This window comes from Cyprinus carpio, chromosome B6 (genome assembly GCF_018340385.1).
Source record: "Cyprinus carpio isolate SPL01 chromosome B6, ASM1834038v1, whole genome shotgun sequence".
Taxonomy (NCBI): Eukaryota; Metazoa; Chordata; class Actinopteri; order Cypriniformes; family Cyprinidae; genus Cyprinus; species Cyprinus carpio.
The window spans coordinates 13,856,931-13,882,366 of NC_056602.1; the positions used below are offsets into that span (position 1 = coordinate 13,856,931).

Genomic DNA, 25,436 nt, shown 5'->3' on the forward strand with positions numbered 1-25,436 from the left:
GTGCATTATACTTTCTATGACTGAAAATCCGCGTTTGGAAAATTTTTATTGTAAAACTATATAAAATATAAGTTTTCTCCAAAATGAATATTTTGTTATCATATCCTGTTTCCCTTTTGTCTTCTGTGAAACACAAAAGGGGATTTTAGGCAGTATGATAGCCTCAGTCACCATTCACTTTCATTAATGTTTTATCCGTACAACGAAAGGAAATGGTGACTGAGTCACTCTAACTAACAATGCCTTTTATAGTCTAGGAAAGAAATAAAATGAATACGGATTTCGAACATAAAGGTGATGACAATTTCCATTTGGTCTATCTATCTCTTTATTCCGCTTCACTTGTTCAGCAAACAACATTTGAAACAAACTTTCCACAAGAGGGCACCATAAGCCCTATTTTGAATGGAAAATGCTTTTACGATTGTTTTCTACCTTACACTGCTGCTATACAAATCTTACAAAATAATCACCTTTATTTTTAAATAGGCTTACACTGCCCAAATGCACATTTACTAAAAGGAATGGATTAGCAGTGTCCTCTGCTTAACTTTGCTTTTATAAATAGAGAGAGCAATATGACATAACTTATGTCATACATGTTGATTAATGATGTCATGTTTGTTTTTTATTCTCATTTTTGTCTTTAAGGCAACTAAGTAGCCGTACATAAACATCCCCTGTATTTGCTCATACATCAGATGAAAGGGTTCATCGTGCAATGTGACCCCAAGGTCAAGAGTTCAGAACCCGACATTCCACAGGGTCACTTCTCATATGAAAAAGTGTTGTTCAGGAAAACATTATCACATCTATGGATAGAGAGAGATATGGCCATGATGGGAGAAGAGATATATGTATTCATGCAGCTGTTATGTATGTAGAAGATATGGTAAGTCCTTTTATTATTAAATGCAGTATCATCAGAGTATATTACTAAGCACTACTAAGCACTGGATATATTGCAATAAAAAAAAAAAAAAAATTATTGTTAACATTTTACAATGTCACATTAGTTAATATTAATGAATGCATTAACTACCATTAACAATGAGCAACATTTGATGCAGTATTTAATTGATAAAAAGGTTAATAAATATAATAATAATAATATTTTTTATACATTTTTTATTAAATTATTTCAATAAATACAAAATTTTATTTTAATAATCTATTAGTAAATGTTGAAATTATTTACTAAGATTAACAAATGCTTTGGAAATATTTTTCATTGTTAGTTTATGTTAACTAATGTGGTTAACTAATGTTAACGTATAGGACCTTTTTGTCAAGTGTTACCAAATTGTCTATTGTTTTACAGATGGTTTTCTCTATAATTTTACAAATGTCCTTAATTTTTTAAGAAAAACTATTTAATTCAAAGGGTTTGACAAAGATGATAAATGCATGCAAAACAAAGGAAATCAAAGAATTAGAGCAAAGATTCACGTTCAGGACGTTGCATCTTCCTCCCCATCTGTGCAGATGCTTTGAGTAGACCTGGTTCTGAGGCATACATATGCATGAGAAGTGAAAAATGACATGAAGCCTCTGAGTACATCTTCATTGACACTCAAAAGCAGCATATCAATGTTTTCAAGACAGCAAGAAGCTCCAAAACAAAGTTTTCTATCTTGCAAGGGTGCTGTCTCATTAGTGGCAAATCACGACTCTGACATTTACACTATAAGCAGTGGTAAAGCATTTCCATTTCCTTTTGAACGGAGTGGAACATTTCAGTCAGACAACATAAGTCTGTTTGTTCGGGAAAACAAGCCAGGAGAGGAGGCAGAGGCAGAATAAAAAAAAAAAATGAAAATGCAAATCAAAAGTAAACAAATATATCCTGCAAAAACAAACAGACACAAACATGCATCTGTGCCTGAGTTTAACTCACAAACAACCATACAAAGGATGTTGCAGTTTTCCTTTGCTTATGTTTTAAACTAAACTAAGCATATCTGACCAAATGCAATTGCAAATGGAAAACATCAGAACCAATGCTTGCGTATGTATTTTGGACCACATTGATGTCCACTTCTTTTATGGCAGTTAATTATTGAAAGTATTCAAAGTAGTGTGCACATATCCCAATGTAACTAGAACAGGTGCTCAGTCAAAAAGAATCGAAATGAAAGAAATAAAAAACAGCACACTGTTTTATCTGCTCTCATGTAACTTTAATATAATAAGACCCAAATAATGCAGCAGTGCAAACAAGATTCAAGAACTTTATTGTCATATGTACTAGTACAATGAAATTCTTAGTTTGTTTACTGCTCTCGAGAATGAAAGGTAGAATGGGAACAAATATAACTTACACGGGCAATACAAAGTATGTAAAAAATATAGAATATACAGTAAAGTAAGTAAAAATATAAATTATAATAGCTTAAAAAAGAAAAAACAACAACAAGACCTTGCTTGGGTTGAAACATTGCAATTGCAATAAGTTAATAATTGATTGCCAGTGGATTATTAATTAGTTAATCCCACAATCAAGTTCTTGTTAGTAAATATTTAAGGCCCAGAAGCCAGTTTTTGGTCCAAAAAAGATGTTAGTGTCTAAGGAAAGGCCAGTCTAAAATCAGGTCAGCATGCTCTTTGCCTTGAATCAAATCAGTTGGCAATGACAGACTGATACTGCTATCGCTAAAACATTTAACAGATAAGACACACACTACAGAAGATCTGATTTACTACTATATCTATAGAAATGATTAGTACGATTTCACCTTATTTCATGTTGAGTCATGACAGATTTCCATGTCTTAAAATGCTTCACATCAGGAAAATGCTGATTTAATATAAATGTATAAGAAGGAATAAATGCAGATGAAGGGTTTCAGATATAGAATCTAAATTTTGTATTTTTTTTGTCCCCCGACTGTGGATACTTCTGAGGGTTGTGGAACCACATATTGAGATGAATGTAGGTCTCTTGGATGGTACTTGGTAGATTAGATTATGATCGAGGTCATATTCTTTGTAAGTGTTTATAGTAGTCCATTAGGTGAGGTGAAGCATCCCACACATGGAGCATTTGCCGGGGCTTAAAAAATAATAAAATAAAAATTGTATCATTAAAATGTCATTGCTTAACAGAACAGGAATGCATTTAAATATAAATAAATAATAATCAGAAGTTCATAAACTTTTTGAATGTATTAATTATGTCTTAAAAATTGTAACTTCTTTTTCATGTTATTAATGCATGTGAATATTTTAGCTTTGACACAATACTGGGCACTTTTTATTACATTTGATTAATAATTGAATTGTAATCTAATAAACAGTTAATAACATTTATTTAATTTTTTTTTACTCTGTACAGTTTGTGTGGAGTAACTCTATTTTTAAATGGACTCCTGGGGATTCTTGAAAATGTTGCTAGAATTAAGAGCCACAAAAGACATTTCCCAAAGCTTAAAAGCTAAGAAGAGTGTGAGTTTGCCTCTTTCTGTTTTAATAATGTATAAAGAAATGTTAGTGTGGAAGTATTATCATGTTTATTTATTCTGTCCTATACACTTCCAAAAAATAGAAAGAGACATTTGCAGCATTACGCCTAAAAGCCTGTTTGTGCAGATGCTGGGTCGGTGCCAAAATAGCTACATGTTGTGTCAAATAGAATTATATGACCTCATAATAATCCTCTAATGAAGAGGAATATGCTATATGAAGAGGACTTCATGTGTGAAAATAAGTGGAAATAAAGCAAATATAGTGTTTAAAAAATGTTAAAGAGAATTTGTCACTAATAAAAGCAAAGAAAAACACAAAACTTTTGAAACTCAACTATCCTATTATTTTATATAGCTAACAATAATGTTATAATAATATTGTTATCATGTTTATAAAATACATTTTATATTATATTAATAAATATTATTGTTACTATGTTATTATTGTTATTGCAACAACAACAACAACAACAACAATATTTTTTAAAGTAAACTCAAGTGTCATGACTGCGGAAGTTGATGGGCTTTCAAGCCCACTTCATCCTCTTATTTGTCTTGATAGATGTAAATCGCAGCCTCCTACTACTGGCCCCTCCCACTGAAATACACACAGACACACAGAAAGCGGGAGAGGTATTTAAAACTTTTTGAGATCTGTCACAGGCTTTGTCATCCTTGAAACCGTGGCGTTAGTCGCACGATTAATTACCATACTGACAGAAGCGTTTGCTCTGGTCCTTTATTTTATCAGCCGAAGGAAACCTTACACCGTGAACTTCCTAAGAAAGTTTTCTTCAGCATTACTGAGGATTCGCTGGTATGTCCCTGTTTCTGTCTTTGCTTTAATGCGTTGCGTGTAAATTGTCTTAGAATTGTAAGACCAGTTTAGGGTTCTTGTTAGAAATGTAGTTGTATAGCATGTTTACAGTCGCATGCACACTTCATAGACGCGCATGCACGTTTAACGGCACGTTGAGTCTTGCGACGTGACAAAACTAGAACGCATCCATTATGATCAATGAAACTGATGTCTATAATGCAAAGTGACGTTCTTCAAGTGCATGTAAAGATATAAAGCCCATTAGAATTCATAAGAGACTGTAAGATGTTCGTGATTTTGAACTGAACTAAAGAGTTAAATATGCACGTTGTCTGCAGATGTTGTGATTTGGTCATGAGCTGTGAAACTTTAGCCTACTTGTGGTGCTTTCTGACAGCTGAACTGCAATGTGTTATCCTGCAGAAAATTTATTCACTGTATTTTTTCTCCTTTAACATGAAGCCCAACTTTTTTTTGGGATGAGTGGACTGCCCTGCACAGGAATTTCATTTAATCAAATTAATGTACATAGTTCACATATCACTGGAGGTACAGTCATGACATGAATCTCTTTCAGTGCATGTAAAGACAAAAGCCTCTTCCATTTACTAGTTGCAGGTATTGTGAAATTCTCAAACAGGCCAGTAAGTATTAGATATTACACCTTTGGGAATAGTTTTGTCTAATAAAATCTAAAGTTCAAGTGACTGCTATGAAACAGAAAATACTCATAAATATGATGTCTTGTGTCACTGAGTGATCATTTGACTTAGTGCATTCTTTAGATAAGGTTCTTCAGTGGGATTAATAGCAGAGAAGTTTAATTATGTTAATTGTCCAGTGGATTTACAGTTCTAGACCAGTGGTTGTTATCTGGTGGACTGGACCCTAAAATGTGTTGTAAGTCTGTTCTGATAAGGTCACAGACATCAGGGAAAGCAATGCAAATAATCCAATGCACATAACATACTTAGTTTGTACGTCAACTTTGAAAAGAGAAGACCAAACGCTTCCCATATCTTTTGTTGTTGTCGGCTAATGCTGTGCAACGAATGGAATTCTACAATATTTTTGGTACAAATCCATTTGTTATTTGAAGAAGTTAAATTAGACAGGTGCCAGCATTAACAGGACCTAAAACTATAAATCAATCAGTAAATCAAACATTTCAGTGTTTGATTTTAAGGTCATTTTTGTTTCCTTGTGTATGATAAACATTTTCGGGACTGTGTTGGGTTTTAATGTCCAAAATAAAATCAAAAAAAAAAAAAAAAAAATATATAAGACTGAAAAAAAAAAAAAAAAAAATATATATATATATATATATATATATATATATATATATATATATATATATATATATATATATATATATATATATATATATATAATCTAATCTATTCTGCATTACCTGGACTGTCAGATTGTTTGTTTATCTTTTTTAAGTAAGTAAAGTATTGCTTAAGTTTGATTGTACGTCTTTTCTTTACATTTTAAGTCCTCCCAAAAGTGTGCATCAGCATAGCATAGATCAAAATCAGTCTAAACGTAAAGCAGAGGATGTCCTTCCTTATTACTCCAGTTATCATGCTGTGTTCGGTTGCAAAATAGACAGTTTTCATCTTCTCAGTTTGTCAAAGTGGCTTAATATAATATTTTATATAACCTAATTCTTAACCTGTTCATGTGATGTTACTAGTTACACATTTATAAAAGTAATGTCTTTAGTTGAGACTGTAAGTCTCTTTGGCTGATCTCCTCAGGGGGATTTGTTCTGGGTCCCGGTCAGGCTTTTCATGCCTGTCAGACATTAGATGATCCCTGCAAGTGTCTTAACGTGAGAAAACGAGGGTTGGGTAGTGAGTTCCATGCAAAAAGCTAGTCTGAGCTCTTGTAAGTACTTTTACCTAAAGTGACTTCTCATACAGTGATTATTGTTTTGGAGATGAAGTGAGGAGTGAAGGTGGTTTCACGAGAACAACAGACTTGTGACTGTTATCTGACTCAAGACCCCTGTGACATGTTGATTCAGGTCCTCAGAGTTAGTGATCACTCACTCTCAGCTTATTACATTCTAAAAAGATAGAGGGAGACAGAGGAAGTTCAGTGTTTTTTGAAGGCAACTAAATTCACTGCACATAGCAGAGAAATGATTAACACAAGATTATGTATTTTAATGAATTTCACTACCTTTTTCATCTTCTTTTCAGTCTTTATCATATTGGCGTTCTATGAGTAGTAGTCACTGATGATTCATAACTAGAGGCGTATGAGTAAAAATTGCATGTTGATGCAAGTGTATGTGAGTTACTTCGCATGCTCTGATGTGACTCACAAATAAAGGGTCACACACACAGATGTGCAGATGTTCCACTCAAGTGTGTGTGTGCAATGTGGTCTTAGCGGCAGCCCTGAGGTATGATTTAGTGTGTGTTTGTGTGCATGCTGTGTGAATGAACGTGTCCGGTGCCAGAGATGCGAAATTGGCCCAGTAAGTCTAGTAGATTGATCAATCTGTATCACTGTTGGAGGTTGTGGTTTTGTTTGAGTGCAGCTGGCCACTTCATGTCCCCAGTGTGTCACTGTTTGACACGTGGCTACGCTCACAGCCAACACGGAGAGGATCCATTTGGGCCGACGAGCAGATCTTCCATTATAAACATGTCAAAGAGGCCCCCGTCACCGTTCACTTACGCAAACGGGAAACCACACTCTGTTTAGACTGAATGACTCAATCCAAATAAAATTCATTAGCAGTCAAAAGGCCCATGTTGGACTTCACAATGGTTTTCGGTAGGCCTCTACTACCCTAGATGATGTGCTCTACAGGTACCCACATTTTCATAAGCACTCATGCCATGTTTCTTGGCTGGAACAATGTAGGATGGAGTGAGTTGTGTTTTATTTATACATGGCTAGAAATAGTTGTGGTGTGTTATTCTCTAGAGGTCATGCTGTATTTGGTCTGTCCTCTCATGCTGCGATGGTTTTCAGAAGGACATGGTCTAAGATACCGTAAATACTCCATGGAATAAAAAATTGGAGTTTTATGACTTTTAGTCCATGTCTGTTAACTTTGATGTTGTCTCTTTTAAAAATAAAAGTTCTTTTTTTGGCAGGGATCATTAACATCCATGGAACTTTTCCATTGCACAAAAGAGGGGTGTGCGATAATATCAGAATTGTTGTTTTAATGATATGCGAGCTGCCATTATTGAGTGTGCCACTCATTTAGCAAAAAATATAAACGAAACACATTTTGAAAGTCCAAAAGACTATATGCTTGATGAAGCCTATAAGGATGCATTAAAATGCTCCGTTAATTCGAGTTCTGAAAGTTAAAACTTATTCCTGCATAGGTTTGTTTTTTTATATTTAAATAGTTAGGTAACATCACACAAGCAAAAGTGTCGTTTTCCTAAATATTAGTGCATCAGTGCAATCGCAAATGTGATATTAACTTGATACGACAGTTCAGCCGGGGAAGAACATTTTCGCGTCTCAGAGCAACACTGTGGCATTTCATTCCGGAATGAATCTGTTTTTGAACAAATCATTTGAATCCATGATTCAATAACCTGTTTGTAAAGACAGCAACTTGCCTTGTTTCTAAATTAATCAGCCCTTTTGAATTAATCATTTGTATGAATGATTCAAAGAATTCCTCATTAAAGGATAGTTCACCCAAAAATGAAAATTCTGTCATTAATTACTCACCCTTATGTCATTCTAAACATGTATTACCTTTGTTCATCTTTGGAACACAAATTAAGATATTTTTGTTGCATTCCTAGAGCTCTCTGACCCTCCCATAGACAGCAAGGATCCTTAAACGATCAAGGCTCAGAAACGCTGTCTACACTGGATGCGACACGACAAAACCTGTGTGTCATCAAAGTATTGTGAGAGCTATAAGAGAGCGGACATACTTTGATGCCATCCACCGATCGATCTTCAAGTTCATTCAAACACACCTCTTTACTCTCGCGTGTGACGTGACCTAGCATAATCACAGCCTCTGTGATTGAAAAATTGTGTTTTTTCATATTGCGATATTATCGCAAATGCAATTAATCATTCAGCCCTAGATTAAATTGCCAAATCTATTGGCAGCTTAAAAAAGGAGAAGCCCTGTCTCATACAAACTTAGTGTTTCAGTAGGAAGTATGTCAATGCAGGAAAGAACATTGCATTCATTAAATCATTTCATGGGCTCTTTAAAGAACAGGTTTTGACATTGGAGGGATTGGCTTAGGAACAGTTTGCCAAGTTGAGCTCATCTCAACTCTGGAATGCGTATTCTGCAAATCCTTGATTTTATACAGAATATAATTTTACACAAGAAACCTAATGTGATAAACATAAATTTTGACCTGCTTGTGAATGATCTGTATCTTTCATTAAGTCAGTTTTTCATTTTGAACTGAATGTGGATGGTTTTATAGTTTTAAGGCACGCTTCTTCCTCCAGAGTGAAGTGCCTTTTTGAGTTCAGAGCGAGGCTGCGTATTAAACCATATGGTGTTCGCCACTCCACCTACACAGTAATAGTGTGGAGTAGCTACTTATTATGTTCAGTCTGGGGTCTGCTGCCTTGAAATTTCTAATGACATTTCCAGACTGTTTCTGAATGTTATTGTACTATATCTTTCTGCTGAGAAATAGAGGGAGAGACACAATCTTTCAGCAGAAGTCATATGAGGTGATCAGTCTTTAAAATGAAACAAACACACTTTATTTTATGATTGACTGAGCTAAACAGAGTTGCCCATGTGCCCATGGTTTTAGTTTAGGGTCCACTATTATTGTTCCACTGGTCCACTTTTGGTCAACATGCTTAAAAAGTTCAGATATTATACTCACACAGCTATTCGAGAGGATGATATTCGCTACAGTCAAATAATTAACTGTAGAATAACACGCAGTGTACCGTAACATAACACCAATGTGCCTGGGGCAGTGTTTTAATTTTACATTTTGTTTTGCCTTAACTAGGCCTGCAGAATTCTTTCATTAAGCACTTTCATTTATTTTCTTTTTGTTTGGTTTATTTTATTTTACATTTTTTTTTTGCCTCAACTAGGCCAACAGATTATTTTTTTGTTTAGCGCTCTTATGTTGTTTTGTTTAATTATTTTTTCTGCCCAATCCAGCGGAAATTTATTTAAATTTATTTAATCAATTTTTTTTTTAAAGCTCTATTTATTTTTTTATTTAGTTTTGTCCCAACCAGGGGCCTGTTTCATAAAACAAGTTTACCAAATAAGCCAGGCATATATCAATTCTGACGTATTTTGGACCAAATCAACTGACAAAAAGTCAGACTAACTGAAATAAACCTGGTTTATTTGGTAAACTTGTTTTATGAAACAGGCCCCAGGTATCAGAAAAAAATAAGTACTTTTATTTATTTTGCTTTGACTTTGTTTTGCTTTGGTTCACCCTTGATCACATCCTCTTAAATCTGAGGATTCCAAAATGCCTCTGCTCTTGGTGTGACACCAAATCAAAAGCAGAGGGCACTGGCTTGGGGCCCCTGTGCTGGAAGTGCAATATTTGTTGAGATTCTCCAAAATGACTTCCCAGCCTCAGCAGCTGCCCGTACGTGAATGGCTCTTTGTTCCGGCAGCTGTTTGCAGAGAGAGAGAGAGATAGAGAGAGTGTGTGAGAGAGAGAGAGAGAGAGAGAGAGAGGGGGGGGGGAGCGTTCTCTTCTCACCTTACTGAGAGAAAATGAGAAAAAGCCAGAAAAATAGGAGAAAGAAAGAAGCAGAGAGAAAGCTAGAGATAGTTTCAGATGCTGAAGAAGTTGTGGCTTTCGTTACTCCTCTTTTGGGGACACCCCCAGTGAAGCATGTGGTTGTTTTTAACCACTGATAAATGTTCTGATTGACATTTGAGGTTTTAATCCACCTGTGGCACTGTGCATCTTTGTGTAAGTTTTACACATATTGATTCTCCACAATACCCTGGGGTAGCGTGTTGTGGGTTAAGGGACTTTTCCTCCCCCGTTGCTGCACGGGTGCTGAATGTAACTGCTAAACCCATTAGTGAAACGCCTGGTTTTGCCTCAGTAAACTAGTGTGCAAACCTGTGATACTGTTTGGTCAGGATAATAAGAGTGTTATTGGCCTGCATGTGTACATGTATCTACGCACACTGTGTGGGATGGTGCTACTTTCGTAATAGGTAATCTTTACAAGCTAATGAAAAAAAAAAAAAAACATCAGAGAGGCAGCAATGTTGTGTTGAGTTGTGCAACAGTCACACTCTGGAGTCTTGCTGCACTCTGAACTATAAATTCTTAGAAATATGAACCTTTTTATGGATTTATAATAATAAACTGTCTGAAAAGAATAGAAAATTGCTTTTAAGATCAGTTTTGCTGATGTTTGGACCTACATTCACTCTTACTTACTTCAAAAACACTGAACGTGTATTATTGGGTTGGGACGGTGGCCATGGAAAACTTTTCACTTTCACTTTTCAAAAAGTTCATTTTGTCAAAATGGAATTAAATGAACTGAATCGAGTCTGACGTGACATTTCAGAGACTCAGAGCAGACGTAAATGTTTGAATGCCAGTGTAGAATTGTTTGAAAGGTTTTTATTTAATGACTCAATATCTGTCATGATGCAGATGGTATGTTTATTATTGCATCATTTTGTCAGGTAGGGGACTAAGTGAAACTTAATGTGGATAATGCATGCTGTATTTAAACTCTACTGGTGTGGCATATGTTGGCTTTAGCCCATCCTCCAGTGAACTTCGATTGGCCGCTTTAAACCTCAAGTTCAGTTGTGGTCGTGTTAATTAGCTGTCGTCTGTTAATAGTATTAACAGCAAACTCCAGGTGTCTAACCTGACTGTTATCTTCACTGCAGCATATCTTTTATTGTGTTATTTAAAACACAATGCATATTGAAAAGTGGCTGTTCACAGTATTTTTTGATACTGTGAATTCTTTATGCATTAGTTTTTCATTTTCTGGAGATTAGACATGTTCGAGTTATTATGAAACAAGCGTACTGTATTCAGAGTGTGACCAGGATGCAAGTTAGTTCAAGTTCACTTGTTTATTCGTATTATTATGTTGTAAATGTGAGCTGTAATTTTTAAAGGAAGTCTCTTATGCTCACCAAATCAGTATTTATTAAATCAAAAGTACAGTAAATGTAATTTTTTTTAACAGTTATTTAAAATAACTTTTTTCTTTTAAATATTTTCAAATGGCAAAGCTGCATCTTTTGATACTGCAGCTGAGGTTGTTAGATGACCTAGGCTATCTCTTTTTCTCTTTATTCCCACCATTCACACAAGGCTTAATTAGTGGGTTGAGATTAACAAGCGCCGCCACCTCAACCAGAGCCCTGCTGTCTCTTCCCATCTAAACCCACAGGATGTGACATTAAGACCCTAATACCCTGCTGCCTGGTCACTGACTGACATCTTTCTCTCTCTAGTTCTACAGAGCCAGTGGGGACCGTTCAAGAAGACACCCTGCTGCTACTTTTTCTGCCACGTCTAGCTTCAGGAAAGCGTTCTGTTCCAGTCATGTGGCTAACGGCACACATACGCCCCTCCACCATCCTGTTTTTGACCCTCAGCAGCTTGGTCTCTGCAGGTAAGCGCTGTTATCCTTGTAACCCATCATCTATCTTCTGGGATTTTGGAATAACAGGTCAAGAGTGAGTGAATGTAGCATGACGTTGCCTTATGAAGATGAAGGAAAGAATGGGAATTTATGAGGGGTGTTTTAAACAGCCTTTTAAAAGTGCCGCTATGTCATGGCTTATGATGAAGTGAATACCAGTGCTCAAACACTTGGGAAATTTTGATGGTTTAAAGTGTGCGTTTTATGTAAAGTGTAAATTTCTGGTCACCAAGCAGTGCCAAACGGACCCCATCTGCCTTTGTTTAAACAAAAAGGTAGTCTCAAAACTCATGCCATTGGTAAAGCCAAAAGCTGACATATCCAACAACTCAATAAAACAACAGTGTTTGGAACCGTGCATAGTGACGTTATCATAGCAAGAACAAACCTCAGTACTTAAGTGCGTTATTGAAGTTACCATCAAATATTTGTGCCATTAAGACCAATTTTTATATATTTTTATTATTCACATGACCTTGCAACATTTTGATATAAAAGACAATGTTCGTTTTACATAGTTTTTTTGTTTTAGTAATAGTTTCTGTCAGCTTTACTCAAAAATGGCATCTAAATTTTATAATAGAAACAGCTTGTTTGTTAAAAAATTACACCATAAATCAAAATTGAACAAAAACTGCATGTGAAAACTATCCTGGATAGCTTATGAAAACATTAGCTCTTGAAATGACATTATAATAAGTACACATAATACGATGCTGTGAGTTACAAAGTCACTTGTGCATTTGTATGATTTTATATTAATGCAAGTTCTAATTTTAAGTTTATGTTGTGAATATACGCTACAGTTAAAAAATGTTGGGGTCAGTAGGTTTTTTAATGTTTTTGAAAGAAAACTCTTGTGCTCAGCAAGGCTGCGTTTATTTATTTAAAAATGTAAGATTAATCTTACATATATAGGATGTGGTCTTTGAGTTAATTAACGCGATAGCATATTTTTTCAGTTAAAAATCATTCAGTTACCATCATAATGTGATTTTTCATTTCATCTTCGTTTTCATTGACAAAAAACATTACTAAAGATTTTCATCATTAACTTCGATGACGAAATTCACACTAAACAATATTTGACTGGATTTAGTATGGATTTAGAAAACGAGGCATGATCTTTGCTGATACTCTTCGAAGGGCGTGTTCTCGATAAGCTATGCTCACTGCTCATTGTCTTGACAGAGTTTTGTCAGGCAATCACGATTCGCCCCGTGTTCGGAATTTCCCCGGTTCCTCCCAGCATGAGTCTTCTAGATCTGGCTGTCAGAGAGCAAAGGCCGGGGGGATTTGCATTAAGAAAGTGCTGACAGCCTCAATCTCTCAGCCCGAAACACCAGTGCCGCACGTCAGCTATGCCTCTTCTAACCCGACTCAGGCAGCCCTATCTGTGTGATTGATCAGGTCTTGTTGGCTCAGTCTCTTCAGAAGAGTGATGATTTGTTCCCCTCTGGCACAACAGCCTGACAGATAGTTGCATGGCAAGAAAAAAAGGGAAAGAAAACAATATGGCAGCAACAAAACAAACATAAGGAACAGGCAAAATTATGACAGTCATCAAGTCTGGGTTCTCGGGATGGAGAGTTATGATTTAAGAGTGCATGTATTTCATGTCATTCTATGATTTTGCTCTTACTTGTTCTGTCGAACGTCTCTTTGTTGGTAACAGATCTCACGGATCATTCTCAGCGTGTGATTTGTGATTTCTCTGTCACTCAAACCGAATGCTTTTCTTCTGGAGTTATAGACCAAATCACTCAACAATAAAATTAATACAATTAATCAGATATTATTAATGATTAGGCTTTGTCATTTAAGTCGGAGTTATATAAAAATTGTCTTTGATCTTTCAAGCTCTATCATTGCAGTCAGCGGGTGTTGCACTGCTTCAGTCCAAAAGAAGTGAAATAAAAAGCGCCCTTCCATAAAAAAAGTGTCTCACATGGCTCCGGGGGGTGAACAAAGGCCTCCTGTAGCAACTCAATGGGTTTTTGGTGATTTATGTCGACTACACTGAAACTGGATCAGTTTTGAAAACTATTTTTGATTTTCTGTTATTAACAGAAGTGGGGATGTCTGTAATCACCCAGAGCAAACTCTATCAACCATATACTCTAGCAACATCCCAGCAACTTCATAGCAAGAGCCTAGCAACCAACTAGCAACACTTTAGCAAGCATCTAACTGACCAAATCATTTATGTTTCTTAAACAAGACTTTAAAGGGTTAGTTCACCGAAAAATTACAATTATGTCATTAATGACTCACCCTCATGTCATTCCAAACCCGTAAGACCTCCGTTCATCTTCAGTCACTTAGAATTTGTTGAAGCATCGAAAATACATTTTGGTCCAAAAATAACAAAAAATACAACTTTATTCAGCATTGTCTTCTCTTCCGGGTCTGTTGTGAGTGCGACTGCTGTGACAGTTGATGTACGACACTGCTGACGTGTTATCTTTGTTATTGGGCGCACCAGAAAACACTTCAGCAGCGTCATACGTGATCAGCGTCGTGAACGCGCTCACAACAGACCCGGAAGAGAAGACAATGCTGAATAAAGTTGTATTTTTTATTATTTTTGGACCAAAATGTATTTTTGATGCTTCAACAAATTCTAACTGACCCTCTGATGTCACATGGACTACTTTGATGATGTTTTTATTTCCTTTCTGGACATGGACAGTATACCTTACATACATTTTCAATGGAGGGACAGAAAGCTCTCGGACTAAATCTAAAATATCTTAAACTGTGTTCCGAAGATGAACGGAGGTCTTACGGGTTTGGAACGACATGAGACATTTGTGAGTCATTAATGACATAAGTTTAATTTTTCGGTGAACTAACCCTTTAAAACAAGCCAGCATAAATTTGTCTTCCAAACATATCAATCTAGTTATTACAGTTTTTCTTAGTTTTTTTAACTGCTTACACTCAATTTCAAAACATTGCCTTTTTTTTTCAAAACTTTACACACAAATCCAAGAATTGCACACAAAAAACTCAAAATGCCTCACATCTCTTGCAAAATGAAGCACCGCATTCAAAATAGCACAAACACATCTCAAAAGCAAACATTTGCAAACACCTTTGCCATAATATTAATTGTGTGTTTGTGTTTAGTGAAATTTCCATTATTTAATGTACTGGTACTGTACTGTAATTATACTGTATGTACAAGTATAAAACCCCTGTAGATCATGATTGATTCAGCTCTCTTCTCTCTGTTGTTAGGATGCAGAGATTCTGATAAGTGTGTCATCAGTTTTGCTACCTAATATTTAACTTACTGTTAAACTTTTTGAGTAATGTGTAAACTGAATCAATTGGTATGGGGGAAAAATTGTTATATATAACAAATAAAATCAGTTATATATATTAACAATCGAGCAAACTGCAATATGAGTAGATTCTTACCCTCTGCTATTAGTTTCCGTGTTCGGCATCTTCTAATTGATTTCATGTTATTGTTACAGCTTATATCCATGATTAAAGTGGAGTGAGCAGTCGGAGAATTAGATCACCAAACAATTATGCAATGAATCTCAGACATATCTGAACTAGGGTTGCCACCCAATTCAAAAAAAAAGAAAAAGAAAAAAAAGGCTATGTAAACTTGCAACAGAACACATTAATATTGTTATTTTACATTTTTATTATTTATAATTATTAATTTTTATTAGTCTTTTTTGACAGACCTGCAGCGGTTACCAGGATGGGATGAATTTTTATTAAATTTTTTTATTCATTTGCTTAAATTAGGACTACATTATTATGTAATTATTTGTCCCATTTTTGCCTAAATAATTTAGCATTTTTAAAACTTTTTAAAATGCCAAATTATATGATTATTTATTATGTATATTTTTTATTATTAATATAAATGATAAATTAATAAATAGGGTATAACATAAAATAGGCCTATAATCTATTAATTAATCTGCCTAATAATGCCTAAAAATATAATAATTATGTCTACTAAGCTCTGATAATGTATAAATTATATTAATAGACTATCCAAATTTTAATAAAACAATAAGCCTATACCTTTAGAAGCACGGATGTGTCTGTCACTTTAAAGGTATGGTTCATCCCAGAAAAATGAAAATTCTGTCATAATTTACCCAGGTTTTTCTAAACATGCATAAAGGTCTTTCTACTGTTGAACACAAAACAAGATACTTTGAAGAATTTGTGTAACTAAACAGCTGCTGGCCCTCAGTAACTTCTAAAGTAGAGAAAAAATACTATCAGAGTCATTGGGGACCAGAAACTGTTTGGTTACCAACATTCTTCAAAGTATCTTCTTTTATGTTTAACAGAAGAAAGAAAGTATTACAGGTCTGTAACAACTTGTGGGTGTGTAAACAATGACAAAATGTAAATTTTTTGGGCAAGCTTTTCTGCAAACTGTGCGCGTTCATCATTAGTTACTGGACAGATCCATTGATAACTTTCCCATTCAGCCCTACATCTGGAGAGCCTTGTGTTCAAAGGGCAGATGTGAGCTCTAGATGTTTTAAACCATGCAGGTTTACTGCATCCTGTGGTCGCGTGAAAGGGCTTTAACAGTGTTCTGGAGACTCCGACGCTATGATAACAAAGACGGCAAAATGCAAACACACAAAAATGAACTTCTCTAATACTTCTTATGAAATTGATTTAATTATAAATGCGATAAGTATTAAAAACAGTGCACAATACTTATTTGTTGATTCAGCTATGTGTTGGCATTTGTAAAAAACGGGACAAATCGCGTCTCATATTGATTTGATACGGGACACATCATTTTACCTTTAAATATGGGATGATGTCATATTTTTAGTGACGAGTGGCAACCCTAATCTGAACATGATCAGATTTCTCAGAGGACTTCAGAGTTAGCTGAAAAGCAGTAATTATCTGATTCACAAACAAATGTAAAAACAGTTCATGACCTAGTGACCTGGTGAACTGGTAGTGAACTGGGCGGTGCTTTGTGGTTTTGACTCAAAAAGAACCAGTTCATAAGAGTAATTTGTTAATGAAGCCGACTATACTGACATGCTGTGGGCGCGTGCAACCGTTGTGCACAGCTTATTGAAAGACATGTTTTTTGCCATTATTTAGTGTTACTCTGTCATCACTGTGGCTGAAAAGTAGCACATGAAACACTGCTTACATTTACATTTTATTCTGGGGTGGCAGGTGGTAGATCCGCCCCTGCCATCAGTCAATTTTCGTATTGTTTTAAATGAAAATGCAAATTAATTCTTTGCCACTAGCTGCCGCTTTTGGAGCCGTAAAATAGCTGTTTCCCCGGTAACGGCTGTACACAAAGCCGCACTGCGCTCACAAACGCTGCTATGCATTACAGGCAAGATGAAATAGAAATGAAATCGACCAATCGGACCAGTCACTGCAGATTAGCGTCACGCAAAGGAGGGGTTTGGAAAAAGTTAATCGTTGAGTGAATTGTTTGGGAGTCGTTGAGCAAATAAGGTAAAAATAAATGCATATTATAAGACAATGGAAGTGACCTTGCATTCATGTCAGCCTGTTATTGGGGACTCCCAAAACCAAAATATGAACCTTTCATAACCCATAATAGGGGCACTTTAAAGGAATAGTTCACTATTACTCACCCTTATGTCGTTCCAAACCCACAAGACCTTTGTTCATCTTCACAATACAAATTAAGATATTTTTGATTAAATCAGAGCTCTCAGACCCTCCATAGACAGCAACACAACGGCAATGTTCCCAGGTCCAGAAAACGTTTTGCTCTTGCCTCCAGTTCATGTAAACGACGCATACGTGGGTTGACGCATGTGCGTATTACGTAAGCAGCAGCGCCATGGTAGTTGTGATGCTGTCTATGGAGGGTCTGAGAGCTCTCGGATTTAATCAAAAATATCTTAATTTGTGTTCAGAAGATGAACAAAGGCCCTACTAAACTATAACAACATTATTATAATAAAACAATCACATAAAAAAAACACTTTCATGAAAAAACCATTTAACATAGCTTTAACAAGTGACCGCACAATGATGTGTTGCAGCTAATGAGCCTTCATTAGGGTGTTATATGGTTTTATATGGTTTTAAGAGTTAAATAATGTTTATTGAAATGTAGTAACATCCTAACAGAGAGTGAGATTGGGCTGCTCACAGTGGAATGGTTTCTGTTAGTGATGGTGAAGCAGGAGGACAATGGCCACTGTGTCAGAACGTCCCCGAGTTTAGTGAAGTTTGGCCTGAAAACAATCCCACCTATCTCTTCCTTTATGGCTCTTGAGCAAGCATTGTTGCTTTGCACTACATATTTGTACTTTCTCAGACATTTTGGCACATTTACCTCGAGCGCATTTATTGAGGCTCTTTTTTTAAAGTTTATTTTATTTTGTAGTATTGTTGATGAAGCTGTCCCAAACCCTTGTCTTGGGTGATGTAGATTTTGATAAATTGGAGTCTAAACAAACTTCATGAGTGCCAGATCTTGGCATGCTCAATATTTGTCTTGAACTCAATCTTTTTCCTTTTGTTTTAGAGCATAGCAGCCTCCCTCGGAGACTTCCTGAAGTCTCTTGTTTTCTAAAAACTAGGACATTATCTAATCTGCAGCATCAAAGTGACTGCAGCTCTGAGCCCTTTCCACATGGACTTCAGATCACTGCCAGTCACAACCTGTGTTCAGCTCTAGTCATCTGATTATAAAGATGACAGAGGTGAGATATATGAACATCTCTATGTCTTTTGAGACCTTGTCACCAAAACGTCTCTTCTTCAGTGCTGTGTGTCCTGTGACAGTGGAGAAATGTGTAATCTATATGACAAAACAGGAAGAAGATCTGTCTTAGTGTGTCCCAGGATGGTTCTCACTCATGTGACGAGATTCATACAGCAAGCTAAGACCAGGAATAGTTTTTCACAGTGTATAATTTTAAGGTCTTTTTTAAGTAATTGAGACTTGCATGTGATTGCTTTATAATGGGCCATAATGAGTTAAAGAAGTATCAAGATGTGAAAAAAATTATAAAATATGTTCTCTTTCCTTCATCTCACTTCATTCTTCCTGTGCAAACATTAACATTACTCTTTACACTTTTATCCACATGATTTTCATGTAAATTAACGGCTGTTAATGTGTCTGTTCAGGCGGACACAAACACTTCGTTTTCAAATCATTTATTTTTTTTAGATTCATGGCGAGGGGTACTAATGTCTTTCGTGCAAATAAAGAGCCACTCAGAGCATAAAATATTACATAAAATTATGAATTAGTGGCACTTAAAAACCTGTGTTAGGCAGCAGTTAATGGTACCAATGTTCTCATATTTGGTGTTGTATGATAAACGACATATGAACACAAAAATTATATTAAAATTGGAGGATGACCACAAGTTATGTGACTTTAATATAACTTTTTTTTTATTGTGTATGTGTTTTTTTTTTTGTTTTTGGGAGCTTTAAAGCCTGGTCCCCATCCACTTTAATTGTATGGAAAAGAGCAGCTTGAACATTTTGTTAAATATCTCTGTTGGTGTCCCATTGAAGAAAAAGTAGACATATTTAAAATGTTGAATATATAATGCTAGAATTTTCTTTTTCTGGATGAGCTTTCTTATTAATAAGTGTTTTTAAATAAGCTGTCTGTTCTTCATTTTCTCTATTTCTCATTCTCTCTTTTCATTCCTTCATTTGTCAGACATTCCCTTCTAAGCACTTTTTGTACGTCTGAGTTGCCTTTTTTTGGTCTCTCATTTTGCCAAGCTGCTGTAGATTCTAAGTACAGCCTGTTATTATGGGATGGCAGGGCTGTTGGAAGCCCTCAGGTTTCACTGGTATGGTGGAGAATGGAGCAGAAATCCTTCCAGAAATTAATTTGCAGCACTTGCCAAAAACAGTAAGCTCTCTTGCAGGATGTTGGTTACGCCGAGGGCTGAGCGTGTGGCCTGTGGGGCGGCTGCAGGAACACGCGTCTGCTCATGTAACTGGGCGAAACGCCTCGCTTTCCTCTCAGCGCTCTATCATTTTTATCCTCCCACAGCTCACAGGGATGAGTGACAGTTTTGTCGTGCCCGTAGGCCCCATGTAGATCATTCTTCTCTCCTTCCATCCTGTCATGTGACAAAGACATGAATAGAATTAGTGCTGAAAGGTGAGTTTACAGAAATATACCCGCAGTTATATTCAGCTCCATGAACAGCTTTAAAATGGATATCAGTCCTTCATCCTCATTTAAAAGCAATAAAGGGCTTGAAGGTGCTTGGGAGACCAATGACCCAAAACACTAAATAAACTATATCAAAGCATGGCTCTATAATAGGCATGGCCCAAGGCCAGTGGTAAAAAAATGTAGCTAGTTGACAGAATTGTCAGTTGCCCTGTCAGGTGTGTTCACTAAGTTCAATGATAATGTACATGTTTTTTATGTCTTAAAGGGATAGTTCACCCAAAAATGAAAATTTGATGTTTATCTGCTTAACCCCAGGGCATCCAAGATGTAGGTGACTTTGTTTCTTCAGTAGAACAACACAAACTGAGATTTTTAAACTCAAAACGTTGCAGTCTGTCAGTCTTATAATGGATGTGAATGGGAATCATGGCTAAAACATACAATAAAACTAAAACAAAAACATACACAAACAAAACCAAATTAAACCCTGCGGCTCGTGACGATACATTGATGGTGTAAAAAGACACAAAATGATCAGTCTGTGCAAGAAACTGGACAGTATTTATATCAGTTTTTTGTTCATTTATATCAGTCAACCATTTACCAAGCAATGCTTAATTTTGTTCAGTCTGTGGTATAAAAAAAGGTCGCATTAGCTATTACAGAAAAAACACTTAAGCAAAACATGGTCAGGTCAAAGTGTCCCAACATTTTTGGTCCCTAATTTTCCTGGTAGTCCCACTGTATGAAATTTTTTGGGTATAATCACAGTTCATTTACATAAATTAACTATAGTGTCCTGCCACCTATTAGTAAAAAAATATCAAAAATTATATCTGGTGTCTGAATAATTTTTGGTTTTACTGTGTGTGTGTGTGTGTGTGTGTGTGTGTGTGTGTGTGTGTGTGTGTGTATATATATATATATATATATATATTTATCACACACACACACACACACACACACAAATTATTGGCAGCTTAAAAAAAAATAATAATAAGGGGGGAAATATCCTATTTATTGAGCCCTTCTGAGGTAACAAGAGTTGTTTTGTTTAGTCTCTTGCTCTGAGACACGAACACCAAACAACATTTTATTTTCATCATCTCATTGAAAAATGGACTGCATCCGCTTTCCCTCTCATATGAACTAGGCACAGAATCAGACACACTATAATAGTGCCTTCTCCAAATGTTTGAGGACAAATGATCTATGTGCTGTTTTATGGTTTTGTGTAAAACTGACTACGTCTAAATGGTGCATAACGTCTGTGTTGTGTGGTATATGAGGGGCTGCCAAATTGTATTGCGCAACCGCTGCAATCTGAGCCGCGGTGCTGTGGAGGCAGCTAGCATCCAAACCACCACACTCCATACGAGAGAGATCTCCTTCGTAAACAAAAAGATTCACAGAGAGAGAGAGAGAGATCTCCTTCCTAAACCATATGTTGCTCTGTGATTTAAGTGTTAGTAACCAGGACTCCTTCACTGCTCTTGTGTTGGCGCGAGGGGAGAGGTTGTAGGGATGTTTACATAGCAACAGCAAGCCGCCATTGGCTTAATTACAGGTTACTGCAATCGACACCGCGACTCGCAATCTCTCCGAGTCAGTCTGATGCTCTCTCTCTATCTCTTTCCCCTCCACCACAACCAACGTTATGCCAGTAAGTGAGTGTGTGGACGAACCTCAGCCAGGAACCTAATGGAGAACAGCTGGGGTGTGACCCTGCATTTTCCATTGTGTTTCATAGAGTGCAGGAAAAAAGAAAAGATAACGAAAAAACACAGGCCACAAGATTTGGAGAGGTCTAGGGAGCGTGCCGTGAATTCATTGAAAAAGATGGGAAGAATCATAGCTACAGTTAACTCCTTTTATACTGGCTGTGCAAAGAACAAGTAGCTAAAACTGCCTGAAGAAATCTAAAATATCTTTACACATTTTATATAAATCTAATAAAAGAATTACCATACTACAAGGACAAGGGCAAACATCTACAAACCCATTTACATGCCATTTTTTTGAATATTTGTATTTTGATGCAACTCTGTGGAAGCCTTTCTTTCAGTTTTTTTTTTCTCTTGAGATATCAAGTGACATTTCTTGTGATTTCAGCATAACACGTTTTTTTGAGATCTTGACTTTAAAGTATTTTTTTGTTCTTAGTCTAAGTTACCATTTGTGACACTTGATAAGCAGCTTTTTTCTTTGAATTAAAATGTATTGTGAAAAAGTCAGTGGTGTAATTTAACAAAATAATAATACTTTGTTACAGTACTTATAAGTATTTTTTTTTGGGGAGTATCTGCACTTGAGTTTTTAGATTTCAGCCAACTTTTTACTTTTACTTCACTACATTTCCTAATTAAAATGTATACTTTTTACTCCGATACAGTTCCCCAATGCATGTTCGTTACTTACTACAAAAATAAAGTCAGAAGAACACAGACTGCAGGAAAGCAGATTTGATGAATCAGTGGTCTGGCATCTGCAAAAAAAAATACCTTTGCTCATGTGCAAACAAGTGCTTGCACAACCGCAGTCGATTTCATTTTCCTCTCAAGTCGAGGCTGGGGAGTGCTGTGCGATATACAGTATGTCATCTGCGATAATATGGTAAGTGTTGTTGTAATGATGTGCGATCTGATATCACCAAATCACACACAGAGTGCACGTGATTTATTAGTCTATTAAAATTCAAAATTCAAGGCATTCTAAATTGTAGATGGCAAAAATGCTTCTGTATTGCTTTTTATATTTTTATGTAATTTAATATAGCTTATTTTTAATCTATATCACACAAAGAGTGCCGTTTTTTTCTCCAGATATCAGCATGAAAACAAATTTAATAATTATTTTATACAAGTTTAATAAAGTTAGCATTAAGTGACTTACATTTTAGACACAATATTGGCTGTTTTGCTCAATTTTGCAAATGAAAAATAGTTCCAAACGAAGATCACAGCACTGTTTGCATCACTGAGCAATGGACGGTGTTTACTTATTGAATGAATCAGCTTTTTGAACGAATCAGTTAAATAAATGATTCAGTGATTCACTCATTAACACAGTCAAGTGCTTTGTTCCTGAATGAATCAGCTTTTTGAACGAATCGGTTGAATAAATGATTCAGTGATTCACTCATTAACACAGTCAAAATGTTTTGTTCCTGAAAATGAATCAGCTTTTTGAATGAATCAGTTAAATAAATGATTCAGTGATTCACTCATTAACCACAGTCAAGTGCTTTGTTCCTGAATGAATCAGCTTTTTGAACGAATCGGTTGAATAAATGATTCAATGATTCACTCATTAACACAGTCAAATGCTTTGTTCCTGAATGAATCAGCTTTTTGAATGAATCGGTTGAATAAATGATTCAGTGATTCACTCATAACACACAGTCAAATGTTTTGTTCCTGAATGAATCAGCTTTTTGAATGAATCGGTTAAATAAATGATTCAGTGATTCACTCATTAACACAGTCAAATGCTTTGGATCCTGAATGAATCAGCTTTCTGAACGAATCGGTTAAATAAATGATTCAGTGATTCACTCATTAACACAGTCAAATGTTTTGTTCCTGAATGAATCAGCTTTTTGAATGAATCAGTTAAATAAATGATTCAGTGATTCACTCATTAACACAGTCAAATGCTTTGTTCCTGAATGAATCAGCTTTTTGAACGAATCAGTTAAATAAATGATTCAGTGATTCACTCATTATCACAGTCAAATGCTTTGTTCCTGAATGAATCAGCTTTTTGAACGAATCAGTTAAATAAATGATTCAGTGATTCACACATTAACACAGTCAAACGCTTTTTTCCTGAATGAATCAGCTGTTTGAATGGATCAGTTGAATCTCAATGACTCAATCATTAAACAGTCACCTACTAGAGGTTTTAATTACACATCTCTACTATTTTTTCATGTCTGAAATCATTTCAAATATCAGTATTCAACATTTTATGTTAAAAACAAAACATTATTTATACATCTGTAACTGTAGGTTAAATGCATCCATGTCCTCTCTGAGATACATTAAACTGTGTGTGTAAATACATCTAAATGCCATTTCAGATGCAGATTCCAGAAATGTTTTCTTATGTTGGAATGAAAGACACTAAGTACCGGATGAAGTGCTTCTTATTCTTACCCAAAGATACAAAATGGAAGAAAGAGTTAAAACTACTCAAGCTGTGTATGAACATTTATTATATATACTTTATTTATACTTGTACTTTCAATATTTAAGTATGTTTTAATAAAAAAAATACTTTTCATACTTAAGTACAACAAATATCACAAAATTTAAAACTTTTACTCAAGTAATATTCTATATTATCTTATATTGTAGAATTGTGAATACGAATATAAGAATTGTCAAACTGCTGTATTGATAAAAAGACATATTATATGATCTGTCTTATTTAAAAAATAAGTCTGAAAGTATTATGTAGAATTATGAGCATCACCGTATTACTATATTGTGCAGGAATGTGTGATTCATTAGCATAATGAAGTTTATTATGGCCACAACTTTGCATGCATACTTGGCTTCGGGCAAACAGACGTTTCTTTGCAGAATTTTCCGTTCGATCCCATCCAACTCCCAGTCCTGTTTACTGAGCTTGATTCTCTCTGCACGTCAGCAAAAGTGATGAGGAGTCTCTCACTCAGACATTGGAGGGTCCGAGATATTTACGGTGCTGTGACTTGCTTTTCCTGGCCATCTTTTACATTCTCGTGATCTTTTTTTACCTTTCTTACATTTAAGATAGGTTTTCTGAAAGATCTCAAAGATCGAATGTTTTTTTTTTTGGGAAAATGTAGATTTCTAGGAGTTGTCGATCTAGGTAGTAAATACTTGATAAATGGAGCATTTTAGGGTTAGAGATTTGAACAAACCTTAATCCTAAGTGTTAATCTTCAGTGCAGGGACACCTCAAATCATGTGGCATGTTGAGGAGAGGTGTCTTGTTGATAATGATTTTTGCCTGGCGAACAATAAAGCGGGTGGAAAAAATTCTGTATGTAGTGACTCATAGTGACTTTACAACCTAGGCTTATTGGAAAGACACCAAACATTTCTGCAAAACAATATTACATCGGTTCATGTACGTCTAGTGAGTGGCACTAAAAGCAGATTTAGTTTTATTTGACAGAATCTGTCAACATTTATGCATTGGTTGTACTTATTGCAGCAGTTTGGAAATTCATTATTAAAAATAATGTACTTTTTCTGCTCACCAAGCCTGCATTTATTTGATCCAATGTACAGCAAAACCAGCAAAAATGTGAAATATTTTTAAGTTTTTTAAAATAACTGCT

At 35.6% G+C, this 25,436-nt stretch overlaps 1 protein-coding gene across 1 annotated transcript in view; it reads left to right on the plus strand.

Annotated features, from left to right (window-relative positions):
• Positions 1-4,048: 4,048 nt before the first annotated feature.
• Positions 4,049-25,436, plus strand: part of LOC109092049 (transforming growth factor beta receptor type 3-like) — a 106,180-nt gene continuing 84,792 nt past the window's right edge. The window contains exons 1-2 of the mRNA XM_042725794.1: positions 4,049-4,281; positions 11,747-11,907. Of these exons, the coding sequence (XP_042581728.1) occupies positions 11,838-11,907 (70 nt within the window). The 5' untranslated portion in view covers positions 4,049-4,281; positions 11,747-11,837. The remainder of the gene's footprint in view (positions 4,282-11,746; positions 11,908-25,436) is intronic.